Source organism: Protobothrops mucrosquamatus, unplaced genomic scaffold, assembly GCF_001527695.2.
Source record: "Protobothrops mucrosquamatus isolate PMUCROS unplaced genomic scaffold, P.Mucros_1.0 scaffold8, whole genome shotgun sequence".
Lineage (NCBI taxonomy): Eukaryota > Metazoa > Chordata > Lepidosauria > Squamata > Viperidae > Protobothrops > Protobothrops mucrosquamatus.
This window is the reverse complement of record NW_015386395.1, coordinates 2,393,000-2,411,204: the sequence shown is the minus strand read 5'-3', so window position 1 is coordinate 2,411,204 and position 18,205 is coordinate 2,393,000. Positions and strand designations below refer to the sequence as shown.

Here is an 18,205-nt window from a genome sequence, read left to right as displayed (position 1 = left end):
CTATTATGTTTGTGCATCATGGAGGGGAAGTTTTTGTATGTAGAGGGTTGTGTGAAGCAGGAGGTGAGTGGTGGGCAGGTGAATGCCAGTTGTTGAGTGCTTTAAAGGTGATTGTGAGAATTGTTTTTAGAGTGTGAGAGATGGGAACAGGAAGGAAAGTGCTCCACTGATTGAGAATATGGGACCACACAAAATTGTAAAAAGGCATCTTAGTTGTTCTAGTGTACTTATGCATTTGGAGAGCCCAGAGAAAAGTGTCCTTGAATATTGCCGAATAAGATGGCTTTCAAGAAATTGAAAATTAGTTTGGGAAAGTCCAAATGCTTTTTCTAAACATGCATGTAGGAGAGCATGATTGCACACACAATTTCTGGTGCTATTTAATATAATTATGTGGAGTTATATAAGTGGCATAGACTGCAGAGACACCACGTGCATAATGAATAGCACTGTCTGAAATGTTTTCTGAATTAAGGTGTGAAAAAGTGGGGCAAAAGACACCTCATGTTTTCAGAGAGACATGTCTATGAATCTAAATATGGGTTGTCTTCAGTTTTATATTAGAAATTGAAGGGTATAAGTACAGAAATAATTGTGGTGAACACATGCAAAGTAATAAACGGATCTGCAACAGAACTGAATATTATATATCTATTCCATATCTTTTGGGAGATGTGGGGGAAAAAGGGAAATAACAATTTAATAGTGTAGTTAGCTATTTTCAAATGGGGATACTCTGTGAAATGGGCAACTTGCATGAGAATAAATGTAGGAAGTCTGTTAGCTCATCCGACAGAAAGTTAGATGTGTATCGGCAAGGAAGCTAAAATGGCACCTCATGAGTTTGTGTGAAAGTGGGGGTGGGTGGATAGAATCACTTACATCAGTACCCCAGGAAATGACTTTATCTTTCAGAGAATCTGTGACACACTAACTCTGAAACACAGCGCTTCCTCTTCTGCTTCTCTCTCAGATGTCTTACAAAACTTTTTCAGTGGTAGGGAAATATAATCTAGGCGAAAATTATGATGAAAGTTCCCCTAGTTTTCTGAAGTACTACATCGTGACTGCATGTGATTTTTATCCACCTGTTTTCTAAAACTTAAATTCTGGGTATGAAAGTAATAGCATTCTCCTAATGCAGTGTTTCTCAACCTTGACAATTTTAAGGCACGTGGACTTCAACTCCCAGAATTTGTGGAATTCTGGGAGTTGAAGTCCACATGCCTTAAAATTGTCAAGGTTGAGAAACACTGTAAATGTTACTCCGGCAGTTCCCATCCAGTTTTCCCTATCACCCCATCTTCCCTCCTATTATGGACTCTCAGTATGCTCAGATCTCATTGGTTTGAATTGTATTTATTTCTCCCACTCTTTTAAAAAATAAAATCTGTTTTCATGCTTTCTGTTTTGGTTTGGTATTTCAATAGACCTTGGGGTTCCACAAACTTCTAGTATTTTCCTCTCCTTATGCTTATACACATCCACGTGCAAAATCAGAGTTTGGTTTTGGTATTAATATATAGAATCCTGTTGATGAACACGGGAAGGTCTGTACAGTATAGTTACAAGAACATTTCTAGGCCAGCTTTCATCACTTGGATACCCTGCTAATATGTTGGAAGAGAAAAACTGGAGAAGAAAGTAAAAGAAATCTTCAGCCTTGAAGAAAAAAATGGATTAACTTTTATTAATAAATTAATAAAATGGAAAATTATGAGAGTTGAAGTCTAACAGCCCTGGAAGATATCAGGTTGAGGAATGCTGTGATATGTCTCTAAATATAATTTAATGTCTGTGAAATGACGTATTTCAGAGGTTGAGCAATGCCCATGTTTCAGTTGTCATGAATTTTCAGGGGTATCTTCAGGATGTGTGTGTGTGTGTGTTTGTGTGAGAAAGTCGAGAAAATAGTCCTTTCTCTTTTTTATATCGTGTGCACAATATATATATTGTATTGACCAATTCTGTGGAAACTCCTGACCATCGGCAGAAGGAAAAACAACATGTACTCTTGATATACCTCAGATTTCTTAAACCTGGCAATTTTAAGATGTTGCCTGGTTGGGGAATTCTGGGAGTTAAAGTCCAGACAGTTTAAAGTTGGCAACTTTGAGAAACATTCATGTACAGCCATGTTCTGTCATTGCTGCATGTTGAGCTGTTTTCAGAGATACAGCCACAATGTCTAGTTAAAAAAACCCTTCAAGATTCAACTTAAGGGTGGGACCTGTTAATCATTTGGAAACAGCTGGCAACTGTCATTGTTATTGCCAACAAACTGTGTCTTCCTTGTCAGTGAATAATGTTTTCTTACCTTTTTCAAATAATTTCTAGAATCTTAGAACTAGCTTCTGGTTCTCTGGAACCAAGTGGGCCATTGCTGTGATCTCACCCTGCAGATTTCGAGGTTACAATACAAGTAGTTCTCAACTTACAACAGTTCCTTTAGTGACTGTTCAAAGTTACAACGGCACTGAAAAAAGTGACTGACTGTTTTTCACAATTATGACTCTTGCAGTATCCCCATGGTCACATGATCAAAATTCAGATGCTTGGCAACTGACTCATATTTATGACAGTTGCAGTGATCATCTATTGCGACCTTCTGACAAGCAAAGTCAATGGGAAAGCCAGATTCACTTAATAACCATGTCACTAACTTAACAAATTGCAATGATTCACTTAACAATTGTGACAAAAAGGTCATAAGGCAAAATTCACTTAACAACTCTTTCACTTAGCAACGTAAATTTCGGGCTCAATTGTGATCATAAGTCAAGGACTAGCTGTAGAGGCCTAGACTCCAATTTTTAGAATCCTTCCTTTTTTTTAATAAAGTCCCTCAGGAGATGTTCTGGATATTGCCTATAATCAGGGGTAGGCAACCTTGGCTCTTTTATAACTGTTGGACTTCAACTCCCAGAATTCCTGCTCAGGAATTCTGGGAGTTAAAGTCCACGAGTGATAAAAGAGCCAAGGTTGCCTATCTGTGGCCTATACTGATGTAGATGGGGCTTGGAAAGGGCTTGGGTCTCAGCTAACATATAATAAAACTCAATGTTTTTTTTTCTCCTTCCAACAGGAAGAAGATAATGTCTCACAAAGGATGTCTCAGTGTTACAAAATACTTCCTCTTTCTCTTCAATCTTTTCTTTTTTGTGAGTACATGGCTGGGGGCCAGTTGCATAGTCAGCTAGAGAATTATGATTTGCAGCCAGTTCGTGAAGCTGTGTTTATGCAGGGTGGGAAAAGAGGAAAGAATGGCTACTATACGTAGATGTATACTTTTTAAAACAATCAAACCGAAAATCTCTTCCCCCTTCTTCAGATCCTTGGAAGTCTGGTCTTCGGCTTTGGCTTGTGGATACTTTTTGATCAAAATAATTTTGCTTCCACACTTGGTAAGTTTCCATCTCCTTTTTCTAAATAGTGTAGAGAACATATGATCATAAATGGGACTGGAAAAATTCATTGTCAAGTGGTGCAGTCATGTGACCACACCTGATTTTATGACCTTTTTTGCCATCGTCATTAAATGAACTATCATTCTCGGGTTTTTTTTTATTAATTTATAATATAAAATACAAAAATACAAAGGAAAACGTTAGGGAAATAGGGGAAGGAGAAGGAAAGAGAAAGGTGTAGGGAAAGGGGAAAAAAATAAAGAAAAGGCGTTGACTTCCAACTCCCTTTGGTGCAGTATAATAAGATAATAGCATCAAACCTCATTTTTTTATTTTTACATAATAGTATAAACTAGCTATTTCTGTAACAACAAATCTAATTGGTAAAACCCAAAATCAAATTTTCGTTTTTTTCCACCTCAAGCAGAAGTGGTTTCCAAGTAGAAACAAAAGTAATTGTGTGTTTTTTTTCTTTAACGAAGGCAGTCAATTTAGCCATCTCTGTTAACTTCATCAATTTTTGCAGCCATTCATCCATTGTGGGAATCAAAGTGTCCTTCCATTTTTGTGCAGAAAGTAATCTTGCTGCCATCAACATATATAACATCAAAGTTTCTAATTTTCCCCCCTATTTTTTCCCCTCACTATCTTGCTCGTTAAGTGAGATGTGTGATGTCCATTTCCAACCTTCCCTGCCAGCTTCCCCGTTGACTTTGCTTGTCATAAGCTGGCAGGATGGTGCAACTGTTGTAAATACGTGTCTGTTGACAAGTGCCTGAATCAGAATCACATGACCGTCACAATGCTGCTGCACTTGTAAGTGCAAAGATCAGTTATAAATCACATTTTCAATGCCATTTTGATGTTGAATAGTCACTAAGCAAATGGTTGTAAGTCAAGGACTATGTAGCTTTTTTTCAAAAGACTTAGGCTTATTTGGATGTAGGCCCAGTAAACCGGGCTTGATTCTTCCAAACATTTCTGTCAGTTGAGGAACAAGGAAAGAATAGAGCAGTGGTTCTCAACCTTTTTAATGCCGCGACCCCCAGCCGGTTGTACGTCGAGGACTAAACCGGTCGTAAGTCGAGGACTAAACTGGTCGTAAGTTAAGGACTACCCAACCGGTCGTAAGTCGAGGACTTTCCCTGCCCGGGAGCGCCGCGCATACGTGGTTCCGCCCCCTGCGCCAGCCGAGGTGTAGCTAGCAAGCGGCAGAGACGGAGCAGGCCGACCACCAGCTGGCCCAGCCCAAGGGAGGTAAGGCACCCGCCGGAAAAGGGGAAAAAAATGGCGGACAGCCTTGCTTGGCGACCCCCGTGAAATGGTCGATCGACCCCAAATGGGGTCGCGACCCATAGGTTGAGAACCGCTGGAATAGAGACTGCTTATTATTATTGACTTCTTTTCTATCATTTGTACCTTTTCAGTTTTTGATTGTTTCTTCCTTCCTTCACAGGGTCCTCATATTATGCTCTCAAAATATGGTCCTACATTTTCTCGGGTGCGGGCATCCTAACAATGTTATTGGGATTTCTTGGATGTTTGGGCTCTCTCAAGGAAATCAAGTGTATGCTAGGATTTGTAAGTAGCTGGGTAGAAGCTGTGGGCCTCTATTCTAGTGCTATCTAAGAAAGGGAAATAACATTTATTGGGTTCAGTTAGGTAGGAACATCATGTAGCGCCTGTATCCGAAACAATGCACCTCTTAAAAAAATTTTTTTTAAAAAAGCATTCTAAATACTTCACCAAATGGAACAAGTTTTGGAAGATTTTGGTGATCTTTTCAGGAAGACAAAAACCTTCTGAAGTTTTGAGATGAAACATTTAAGTTCTAAGAAATTTGGTGGGCAATTTGAAAAGAATATTTTAACCATGTGATGCAGACTTGTGGGATAGAGTTTAGGGTGAGAAAAAGTTGCCAACTCCTGGATTAAATTCTGGAAACTAGGATTCTCTCTGGAAACTGGATCTTCAGACTAAGACAATGAGGTAACATGAAAGCAAAGAATTCCTGCAATTGAAAGATTGTGAATAATCTTTACTGTGGGGTCCTTGGTGCTCTCTGAGCATGATTGTTTTCTTGCAAATGTTTCATTGCCAAACTAAGTAACTTCATCAATGACCAATACTGATGATGTTACCTAATTTGGTAATGAAACATCTCCAAGAAAACTACCAAAGTCAGACAGTAACAAGGACCCCACATTCAACGCTGAACTACAAAAATTCTATTCTATTCTATTGGAATCATTAACTCTATAAAACAACTGAAAAAGCTGATATACTTTATTTGGAGGGTAGGTGTAACTGTGCTGACACTTATATGGCATTCAATTACATTTATTTCATCTTTAATATAAGACTGATGTATTGATAAAACGATGGCATAGCATTCTAGTTAATTAATGGCTCAGGTGATCCCTCCAGACAGGGGTAAAAATCCGGTTCTGTGCCTTTTAATAACACAACAGAATAAAGGAAGGAGAACCTGTATAGTGCATGAGGCGGTAATTTCCCAAGAGGCTTTTGTAGTGGGAAATGCAGAAAGGTAATTATGCTCTGTGGTATTTTCCCTTTGTAGTGATATATTTGGTACCTTGTGATTTAGCTGCAGATGAGGTTTCAATGTTTACAGCAGTGGTTCTCAGTTTTTAATGATGGCTGCTAGATTTTTTTTTAATGGTGATTGCTTGGAGGTCATGTACAGTATAGCATGTGGCTGTATTTTAATAATACTTATCAAATATAGGCAAAAATGCAGATTAAAAATAAATTTAGCATGCTTGTTTGTAAGAAACCTGAAGAAATGTTCATGTGAATGAATGAATGAATGAATAAATAAATAAATAATTGATACCATGGTGATGTTGACTGATTTTGCTGGCCTTTTCTCTCTCCCTCAATAGTACTTTGCCTTCCTATTGCTCCTGTTCGTTGGTCAAGTCACCATTGCAATCTTGATACAGACACACAGCAACACGGTAAGCAGTGTCATAAATCAGAAGATTGCTCATAAAATGGTCACCATACACCTATTTCAACAATGCTTTGCTCTACCAGAAGGATTTCCCCCTCCCCTCTCATTCCCTTCTTTTTTTTTTTTATTCCTAGTCCTTGATCTGGTCTACATCCTGGATAACAGCCTTCCCCAAGATCATGCCCCTTGATTGCTGAATGCTTCTTTGCATATACAATGGCCCACGTATGCAAGGGAATCTAATGTTCTCTAGATAAGGAGTCCCCAGCCCCTGGGCTGTGGCCTGTTCAAAACTGGGCCGTGCAAGTGATGGGCGAGCGTGCAGAACCTTCCCCTCTCCCCCACCGCCACCACTGGTTCGCAAACCCAGAATGATTAAATCTAGATGTTAAATCCCACCAAAATAAATAAAAGGTTTGCTGGGACAAAAGAGATTGGTAATAAAGCATCTGGAGAGAAAGGCATTTCTAAACGAGCTCACTACCTGCATATCCTTGTTTTCCATTTACAAGAATTCCTGGGGAGAAAACAATGTGATCCTGTAACGTGATCTGAAATATAATACTGTGTTCCACCATTTTGCAAGTTTACTAGGCAACCTTGGCTCTTTTATGAGTCCACGAGTCATGGCTGGCTCAGGAATTCTGGGAGTTGAAGTCCACGAGTCATAAAAGAGCCAAGGTTGCCTACCCCTGAGCTAGACTAAATCCTTTCTCTTTTTGTTTCTTTTTCCCTTTCCTTTCTCTTTCCCTTTCTCTCTTTCTCTGCCCAGAACCAAAATGGGTGGGGGAGGAATGACTAGGGCCTGTGAAAGAGAAGAATCAATTTGCACTCAATATTTCTGTGTCCTTAGTGACTCACAGATGTGGGGTGGCATAAGAGCAGATGTGTGACAGGGTATATAAAAGAGTGAGAGAAAATATATATACACACACCACACACACACACACACACACATATATATATTCATTCATTCATTCATTCATTCTCCGGGAGTAAATGTGATGTTTGTAAATTATGATTTACAAATCATGTGATTTGTTAATCGCAAAAATGTCTGCTTTTTGCCACTTTTTTTCATCTGGCTTACACTACAGCCAAAGTTATCCCTCTCCCATTCTTTGTGCAGGCTTTGGGTTCTTTAAAATCCTTTCATAACAAGCATGCATACTGTATGGTGATGCCTTTAATAATTGGTTTGGTGCCTTAGCAAAAGTAATTAAGGCTTGGGGTTAAAGTCTTGCATGATGCAATTGAGTAAGAGAACTAGCTCCCTTTCTGGAAGGGCCGGGTGATCAACAACTTTGTGTGGGGTGTTGAGAGGATGGAAAAGATTTGGTGTTGTAGTTGCTGTCAGCGCTGTTCTCCACTGCTGGATTCTCTGGGAAAAGAAAATAAATCTTGCATCCTGTTTGGTTTGAACTTTTGTCCACTGAGAATAGAGTTTGGGCAGAACCTCCCATTCTACTCCAAATAAAGGTAGTCCTTGACTTACAACAGTTCATTTAGTGACCGTTCAAAGTTACAACGGCACTGAAAAAATTACTTATGACCAGTTTTCATACTTAACAACCATTGCAGCATCCCCATGGTCACATGATCAAAATTCAGACACTTTGCAATTGACTCATAGTGATGACGGTTGCAGTGTCCCAGGGACAGGTGATCCCCTTTTGCGACCTTCTGGCAAGTGAGGTCAATGGGGAAGCTAGATTCACTTAGCGACGGTGTTACTAATTCAACACCTGCGGCGATTCGCTTAGCCACTGTGGTAAGAAAGGTCGTAAAATGGAGCAAAACTCACTTAACAAATGTCTCACTTAGCAACAGAAATTTTGGATTGCAGTCGAGAACTACCTCCAGATTTTATTCCTAATTTGGTTTTTGAAAGAAGTGGGCACCTGATTTTCTGTGTTTGAACCAAGCCTCATCTATCAAGCAAGACTTGTCTCCTCTTCTGCGCGCTGGGAGGACTCCAGGGAAAACAGGATGCTGATCTGTCGCCGATAGACGCACCTTTGTTTTTACATATGATATAAAGAGCCTAACTAAGTTTGCTATTCCTCCCACATGTAGATCAGTTCAACAGTGGCTGGACACGTAAAAACCATCATTGCAGGCTATGGAATAAACGCATCACTTTCAGATCATGGTGACAGCTGGGATTTTGTGCAAGAGCAGGTAGGCTGTCTTCCTGTCATGTCACTGTAACAGTAATGTTAGTTTTTCCATCCTTTACCTCCATTGATGTGATTTTTTGGGGATATATTTGGCTGTATGTAGGGTGACTCGCATAACATGCTAAGCCATAAGGTGGTTTGTTTAGATTTGGCCTGGTGTGCTGGGTGGATGTAGCCATATGGCTTGAAAGTCATGATATGTGAATTTTAAAAATTCTGGTTGATTGGCATGGTTAAAGCCATGTTGGATGAGTCCAGCCATAGAGTCAACCTACAACTGAACTTAGTTCATTCATCAGGTATGGCTATGATGCCATATTTACTGATATTGATTGCATATATATGTAATGCTGTGGTGGCACAATGGTTAAAATGCAGTATTGCAGGCTAATTCAGCTCCCTGCCCGGGCTTCAGTCCTCACCGGTTCAAGGTTGACTCAGCCTTTCATCCTTCCGAGGTCAGTAAAATGAGGACCCAGATTATTGGGAACAATATGCTGACTGTGTAAACCGCTTAGAGAGGGCTGTAAAGCACTGTAAAACGATATATAAGTCTAAGTGCTATTGCTATACAGCCTGCTTTTCTCCATATTGGAGCTCAAGTTGGCATAAATAAGAGCAGTTGTTCTCAACCTTGGCAACTTGAAGATCAGTGGATTTCAACTCCCAGAATGTCCCAGCCAGCATGTTCATTTAAGAGTTCTGGGAGTTGAAGTCCATACATCTTCAAGTTGTCAAGGTTGAGAAACATAGGATAAGAGACTTTATGGAGTCTCCCATTTAGGCATGGACCGTGCCCGTATCTGCTTAATTTCAGCAAAGTTGTGCCAACCCTGTGCTGGGGAACACTTTTCCTCTAGTAGTTTTTTCTGTTGCAGAATAAAAAGCAGTGATTTTCTTAAAATGGATGATTCCAGTACACAGACAGGAAAGTTTTGTCTCTCCAACCATCTTCTCTTTCTCACTGTCTTCAATCCCATCTCTTTTTCTTAGTTCCAATGCTGCGGCTGGACAGGCTGGACAGACTGGATGGAAAATAGCAGAGTCAGAAATGCCTCAAATAAACAGTTTCCCTGCTCCTGTCGTAACACCTCTGTTCTACCTTCAGCCCACAACAGAACAACTGCCAAGCCGGCCCTCTTTTGCCGAGTAGAGGGACAGTTGCCAATCAACAATAGAGTGAGCAGCCCATGCATTGTTCTTGGGTTGGGGGTGTGCACAATGCAGTCTATCCCCTTTGGGTACTTGTGGTGACGGCTGCATTCCTCTGTTGACATAAAACAGTTTTTTTAAAACTTGACCCAAATCCTGCAGGGGAAAAAGTCATGGAATGCCAGCATTCTCTGTGCCCACCAGTATTTGTATCCAGAATGTTTAGGCAATTATTTAAAAGGGGGCAGGGAAGCATGCAAGTGATCGTATGACAGTGTCTGAAAAGGATGCCAGTTCCTGCTCATCCAGGAGAAAGAGGGGGAGAATTTGTGCACAAGATATTAAGCTTGCCACGTTCGTTCTCCTGTTTAGTTCCTGAAAAGAGATGGCTTAAGAGGCAATTGGATGTGGGAGATGATTGTTAAAAAAAAAAACATAGGAAGGAGAGCATAGATGGAACAGCTTATTCCAATGCATTTGGAGATGCCAAATTGAGGGAAACTGTAATAGATCTTCCGGTAATAGATCTTCCAAAAAAGGGTGCTGTATATTGATTGATTCCAATTTTGAGGCTCTCCAACTCCTTGTCAACTGATTGGCTTACAAATAAACAAAACATAGAAAACATGGCAAACTAGAAGAGCAAAACTAAGCTAAATTAAAAGGACCATCCCCCAACCATTCTGTCCTGAGGCCTGGGTGAATATCCAGGTTTTTTAGTGATAACAGTTTTTGTCCAGTTTGGCACTTTCTAGGCGGGTGGTTGATTTGATGGTAGCCAGAAATAGGACCGTTCAAAATGAAAAAAAAATTTTTTTTCCCTATCCTATCCACTTCTTTTCATGTATTGATTTCCATGTCACTATGCCATTGCACCTTGTTCTTACTTTTTCCAACCATGAAAGAATAGAATTAATCTACGTGCAAAAAGCAGTTGTACAGAAGAGAATTACACATTATTTTGGGACCACAATTGATATATATCCATTTGATAAAAATTTTTATTTCTGAGTAGCATGCATTTCTGTTTACAAAAATGGTATAATAAAATGAGAAGCAGCTGTGCATGATTATAGTAATGCTATTTAAAAAGAAACAAAGTCTACTGAGAACAAAACATCTAGCCACAGCCCAGAATGGGAGTTCTAGCTTATAATTTAAAGCCAAGTCTTACACCTCTCCTAACCTGTAACAGGGTAGGGCTAATCAGATCTCGGGGTTATGTTATTCCAAACAAGTAAGGCTGCAACGGAGAAGACTTTGCATCTTGGGCCTTGTAAACCACCTCCTTAAGGAAAAGGGCTTGGAGTGAATCTATTTGGATGGACACAAGCTACTGGGGCAAGTTGGTCTTGTAAAATATGTAGGCCTTAGCCATAGAGGTGAGTCTTTCTGCTGAGTCCTTAAAATGAACAGCAAGTTGGTGTGGGAGTGATGAAAGGAAATAGGTATTCATACACTGCAAAAGTAATTTGTGGCACTCAAGGCTTCCTGATATGGAGAAGGACAGTGCCATGGGTGTTTCTGAACATTAGTAAGCCAGATTCGTAAAGGAAAGGACTAGCAAAGGCAAGGCTAGGATCAGAGTGCAGAAAACAAAGATGAGGTGTTCTTTTCTGATTTGTGTGTGTGTGTGTGTGTGTGTGTGTGTGTGAGAGAGAGAGAGAGAGAGAGAGAGAGAGAGAGAGAGAGAGAGAGAGAGAGAGAGAGAGAGAGAGAGAGAGAGAGAGAGTTTTTTGGCTATATCTGCTGGGCTGCAATGTGGGAGTGAGTGAGATGTGCCTTATAATTGATCTGACAAGCGTTGTGCTTGGAATTCCATCTGATGCTCCTTTTTAATGTATTTTTTGTCTATTTGCAGGGCTGCAGGGAGAGCGTCCAAACCTGGCTGAACAATAACCTCATCAGCATTGTAGGGATCTGCCTTGGGATTGCTCTCCTAGAGGTAAGCGCTCCTTGGTGACGACTGGGTATAGCTACATTTCTACCAACAGAAATGTAGAAATAATAACAGAGATGTGCAAATATTGATGGGTTTGGAGACCTCCCAAAATCATTACAAAATCATTCAGTTTATACCACCTCGTATGGTATTTTCAGGACCGCCCAAAGACATTTTGTAATAATAGCAATCTTCTTTTCCCATCAACCCCATTATATAAAGGCATCAACCCCATTATATAAAGGCATGTAGTACTGAAATACAATTGGGTCTTGTAGGCAAAAAAATCTCATAAAGGCCATCCTTTTATCCTCCGGAATATTAAGCTAAATATTTAAATATTCGATGCTGTTTCATGGAATTCAGATTTGCGTGTTTTGAGATCTAATTTTTTAAAGCATCCAATAGTCATAGCTCCCTGGCTACTTTGCTGTTTGATGATGGAATGATCCAAACGTGGTTTGGTTTTTTTCTGCCTGGCTAAGGTGCCATTATATTTTTGCCATCAGTGTCCCTACCAGTCTAATCATTTCGATCAGGAGGCATTGCTGGTGGAAAGCTGAAATGTTTATATGTGCTTGGTTGTGAGTGCATTACATGATAAAGAATTGAGGTCTTTATCTCTTCATCCTGGATCTTTCTTGTAGTTACTGCAGCTGCTGTGCATGTTGCTGGTCACTGCATTAGAACACAAGGACCTGCATAGTGGTGGCTCCCAGGAGATCCCTAACAGGTGGCTAAAGAGGGTGCATAGATTTTTCCAGCTTTCTGCCATACCTTGTTATTTGTGTCTTCCTAAGTTGGGAAGGATGTGTTACTTCTTCTTTGTGCATGTCCTTTTCTATGTGACCTGTGTGGCTCATGAGTGCAGTGCAGGGACTACTGATTTTTCTTGGGTGCAAGCATTGGCCAGAAAAGCTGCTATCATCCCCAAACATCATAGTGTCATGCTTGTGTATTTGCAGGGAAGATGCTCAGCAAAAGTTGTGCTTCTGAGAGATCCCATATGAATCCTTGTGAATTCACCTAGTCCTAGCCCATTCCCTCTATCTGGCACTCTTCACATCTGCTGGATTATAATGTAGAATAGTGTAGTAATTTTAGAAATATGATTTAGGCCAGAAAGATTTGGGATCAAGTATTTAGGAGCCATAGTGGTGCAGTGGCTAGAATGCAGTATTGCAGGCTAATTCTGCTGACTGTCAAGGATTCGATACTCACCGGCCCAAGGCTGAGTCAGCCTTCCATCCTTTCAAGGTAGTAAATAGAGGACCTAGATTGTTGGGGGCAATATATGCTGACTCTGTAAACCACTGAGAGAGGCTGTAAAGCACTGTGAAGCAGTATATAAGTGCTATTGCTATTGCTATCAGGTTTACTCTTAACTGTAGTTTATTGGCTAATGTTGGGCCATTCACTCTTTCAGCCCAAACTTGGACAGTGGTTGCTTGTTAACATAAAAGGAGATCCTCTGTGGAGCTCCCATGAGGTCTTGCACAAAACGATGCAAGCAATAACAATTCTCATCACCTCAAGCCAGCACAGCCAATGGTTCCTGAGGATGATGGCCAATGTAGTCCAACACAATTGGAGGAGACATCAAATAGCTTTCTCTATGAGCATGTGTGCAGATTACCTTTCTGGGAATCGGTTGTTCTCCTTACTGACTTTCTGAATTGGCTGGAAGACAATAGATTCTGTGTGTGTGTGTGTGTGTAGGTTAAGAGTAGTTTGTTTTGGAAAATTGCAATCGAATGTGTTACTTCCATTTTTTTTTAAGAAAAGAAAACACAGCTGTTTGTGCTGTGTTTTTTTTTTTTTAATAAACTGGCATATATCCAAAGGGCTTGGATTTTAAAGAAAGAGGTAGAAGAGGAACATAGTGTTTTTCTGGTATTCCCCAAGATTCCACATAGGTTTGGAAAACCCATGAAATTAATCTAATTTCTGATGCAGATCTAAATTTAAAAACAAGACATGCTTGCAGTTCTTTTCCAAAGGCCCCGTAATGAATTCTTCTTCTTTCATTATTCCTCCTGTCTGTACTTCTAATGCCATCCAAGAAGAGCTTTTAACCTTTGGGCCTTTATGGGTAAGCCCTGCCTATGGTTGCAGCCGAAACCCTTAGCTGTTCCAGTGTGCTTTCGATAGGCTGACTGCTGGGTATATGCATATACCCGCTGTGTTTCTCAACACCTACGCACCTTACCCTTGGCATAGGTCTAGGCATGTCTGAAAAGGTGAAGTGTTGATTTGCTTTCCAAAGTGATGCATGAGCCCCTGGGTTATGTGCTACTCCTTAATTCTCCCTTGTTTCTGCTACTCCTTAATTTGTGCTACTCCTTAATTCTCCCTTGTTTCTGAAACCTCTTTCCATTTTTATAATCATTTAAATTATTTCACATACCTGCTGCACAGGGACATCTACCTGGAGTTTTGGCAAGGTAATTCATTCCAAAGCATTGTCAGGCCTCAATGTTCCTGTTTAGTGCAAATGTGTCAATGTCCACGATGCTTTGTTTTCCCCGCCCTATTCCTCCTTTGCAGATTAATGTCTTGCCTGCATCTTGTGCTGTTGCAAAAAGAGCTTTGCTGCCCCCCCAAGGGCCAAAATGAAACATGTAAATGAAACATGTCATGCTATGGGGCCCAAGAACTACAAGTGCTACAGTTACTTGAGCACCAATAAGGAGAATTGGAGAGGGCAAATGTAGCAGAGAACAACAACAACAAAAAAAAGCAGTTAAGAGAGACTCAAATGCTACAGGGCAAAGACTCACCCCTTTTTAAGCATTGATAGTCATCTTCCCTCCTTCCAGCAAGATGTATTCTATGAGTCATTCTGGTTTCCGTAGCTTCTTTCCATCGTGTCTATTTACTTTCTCTGTGGTGGATTATATTTCAAGAATTCCGCAGCCAACCTTAGCATTGCTGATTCATGTGTCTGGAGAGCGCCCAGATAAGGGAAAACACTTCAAGGATAATGGGGATTGTAGTTCAGCACACATGAGAGGCACCTGGTTGGGTTCAATAAGGATTCAGAGATAGCTACTGTACTCATATGAGTTGTAATTTCAGGGCTTAGGTCTAGACTAGGGGTCTTCAAACTTGGCCCTTTTATGACTCGTGGACTTCAACTCCCAGAATTCCTCAGCCAGTGTGCCTTCAACTTCTGGCTGGCTCAGGAATTCTGGGAGTTGAAGTTCACAGGTCATGAAGGGGCCACAATTGGCACGCATCCAACCTTCCCAGTGCAATGGATTCCCAACTTCCAGAAATCTCAAGCAGAAATACTGGAGATTTCACTTTGAAAGCGGGCAACTAAATGATGTATGCCATTGTGCCCACAGTAAAAAAATATGACAATAAAGGTTATCTTATCTTATCTTATTGAAGTCTAACCAATCTGAAGGTTATGGAATCAAATTGAGAATCTTATATAATTTTATTTTTGCTTTGCAAACTATCCCAAACATGGAGTTTAGCTTTTCTTATGATAGAAGTGTGGTTGCTGTTTCTTTTACTAAAATCTCTCTTTTTCCCCACAGCTCTTCCTCATGATGGTATCGATGTTTCTGTGTAGAACCGTTGGTCCCAACTACGACAAGCTTGCTCGTTATTCCTAGGCAAACAGACTTTTGGGGGAAATGGCATTGAAGAACATTCCATCTTATTTAGACATTCCACTCGGGTTTTAAAACCGTACATTGTAGAGCTGCAGTTACGTTCAGCAAGTTTACTATCTCACTTTCTTGTCCTAAGTGATCCAGTCTTGGAAACTGAGATGAAACTTTCAAGAATCAGAGCAACCAATAAGAAAATAGAGTAATATGAAGCAGATTTTTACCTTCAGTTAGTTAAAGATAATTTAGCTCTCTAAAAAGTATAGCCGTATCGGCTTTTGGCTTCACCTAAATCCTCAAAATAGGATAAAGAATTCTATGTTTTTATATTGCATTGCCCTGGAATGCACAGATTTTAACAGCCAAGCTCTGGTCTACTTTTGCATGAAGAGAACTATTTAACCATAAATTACTTATTGCTAGGATCTGTCAAATACAACCTGGGAAAAATTATTTGTTGCCCCCAAATCCTTTAATATGGCTGTTTTAGAGGTAAAGCTAAAAAATTTACTCTTTTTTTTTAAGTGAAACTTGCACTCTGTTATTTAGTTAGCAGTTAGGGCTGTGAATTAAGAGTGGTGTTGACCCACCTGATTGGACCAAGAGTTTTTGAATCCTTCCTGCTGCCATTGGGGTGAGATCTATTCAGCTAGACTTCAAACATTCTCAACCATACATAGGATATAACCAAACTTGAACGTTCTGTGTTCTATGCTATCCTTGATGTGTACTTTAGTATTTAGCTTTTTGTACCGCAATCTTGTCTTGATTTGATTGAATTAATCCATGTTGAAAACAGCTCAGTTAAGAGGGCTGCATTTCTCGCTTATGTTTGGACTAAACTGTTCCATCACAAGTCTTTTCCTCTCGTTGGAGAAAAGGCATGAGGAACCTGAAGTCCATCTGATATTGTTCCTTGGTGGCTCCCAAGTGTCCCAGCCTTTATAGACAGTGGTAAGGAATGTTGAATGACAAGTTCCACAGCACTGAATCTGCAAACCTTTGGTGGAGCTCATGACCACTAGCTAGTTCAGAGGCAGGATACACCTGATCTGGCGTGAAGAAAGAGGTCTGTTTGCACTGGGAATGTGTTGATATGGCCATTAACACTTCTGTGGATTTTTGAATGGTGCCTCTTTACTGCCCCCACCTCCCCAGCAGGTGCAAATGAAGGGGACACCTTATCTTTGAGCCCCAAAAATTGGACATGTTTTTGTGTTGCGCCTTGCACATTTACAACCCTGTAAAGGGGCAGATGAGAGAACCTTCGTTTTTCTTTTTTGCGGTATTTATATATTCAGCTTGGATGTTTTAAAACAGAAGTACAAAGGGGGAAATAGTTTGAGCAAGAGGATGCAGGTGGAATGAGGTACCTATATAATTTCACCTCCTTTCTCAACTTCCTGTGGTTTGTTCCTTCATAGAACTGGGTTTTTTTACATTCTATTTTGTAAATAAAAATGATCCATAAACGGTTGTGTTTGGTTCTTTGAACTTGGATGTAAAATAGCGTTTAGCTATTTGCGACAGTGGTGAATATCCATAGTTCAAGTGTAGGACGAGGGTGGAGGTTCGTTCTCCCAGCTTTGTGGGTTGGTTTCCGAATGTTTCGTTGCCAGACTAGGCAACATCTTCAGCGGAGTTTAGGGAAGCTATTTAGCTATCTCTCCAGAAGAATGGATGTACTGATACTGATAGGATCCCTGGTCCAATAGCCAAGAGCAAGCAAGCAAAATAAAAGGCATGGCTCCTGATGAATTCTTAGCCGTGCCCCTTAACTCCGGCTGACCAGTCTATGCTAATTGGCTGGTTTTGAATCATAAAGGCGCGTCCTGAGACATAACAGACGTCTGATGAGTTGCATGCAGCAGAGTGCTAGAAACTGGAATTTAGGATTAGTTCTAGAACAGTAGCTTTAGCTAAGGAGCGACAGTCCTGTTTTTTACAAGGATTTCTTGTTTTGCTGGGCTGGACTTCTTTCACAAGGAGTAAGTGATGGAGCTTCTTCTAACTCTTTGATATATACATCTGGTTACTCCTATTTACCTGGATCTTTTCTGAATTTGAGATCAAACAAGGAATAAGTGCTTCATCGTAGCTGGCAATAAATCTGATGCGGAATTGATTCCAGATAGTTGCAAGCTGTCTGGATTTAGGACCCAGCTAAATACCCATAATATGTATTGTCTTAGTTCTGGTACCATCTTCTCTTTGCAAAAAAGATCAAAGTCAGTCTATAGCTGGACTGGGCAACATGATACATAATAGGCTATATGAAGCTCCTGTTTACAGCCCCATGAACTTTTAAATGCATGTTTGAAATTTTGAAATGTGATTTCTTGGAGGAAAGTATAGCAGTACTGTGCAAATTCTAGAGTAATTGCAACACACAAAAAAGAATCTCTCTCACACAAACTACAAGACCTAGCAGTCCCAGACACCAAAAGGCTGCCCACTACTGGTTGAAGTATATCCATGCTCCACTTTTTTCAAAAGTGCACCGATTTCCATCCAAATTCTGGAGACACTGCTACTCTTGGTAGAAACAAGTTGTAAGGCAGAATAATATTAGTGTTTTGTTTGATTGAGAAGCCCCTCCCTCTACTTATGACCTCAATGGAGCCCAACATTTCTGTCGCTGAGTGAGACAGTTAAGAGAGTTTTGCCCCATTTTTACAACCTTTCTTGCCAGTTGTGAAGTTAGTAACATGATTGTTAAATGAATCTGGCTTCCCCGCTGACTTTGCTTGTCAGAAGGTTGCAAAAGGTGATTACATGAGCCTGGGAGACTGCAGCTGTCGTAAAAATGAGCCAATTGCCAAGCACCCAAATTCTGATCACATAACCATGGCAATGCTACAACGGTCCTGTGAAAAATGGTCCTAATTCACTTTTTTCAGTGCTGTTGTAACTTCAAATGGTCA

The 18,205-nt window shown here is 40.3% G+C and overlaps 1 protein-coding gene across 1 annotated transcript; it reads left to right on the top strand.

The window, feature by feature from the left end:
- Window positions 1–3,089: 3,089 nt before the first annotated feature.
- CD37 (CD37 molecule) lies at window positions 3,090–16,728 on the top strand. Its single transcript, XM_015810273.1, has 8 exons — window positions 3,090–3,161; window positions 3,332–3,404; window positions 4,864–4,988; window positions 6,314–6,388; window positions 8,461–8,565; window positions 9,558–9,743; window positions 11,578–11,661; window positions 15,207–16,728. The coding sequence occupies exons 1-8, from the start codon at window positions 3,096–3,098 to the stop codon at window positions 15,282–15,284; spliced, it is 792 nt and encodes a 263-aa protein (XP_015665759.1). The 5' UTR covers window positions 3,090–3,095; the 3' UTR covers window positions 15,285–16,728.
- The last annotated feature ends 1,477 nt before the right edge of the window (window positions 16,729–18,205 follow it).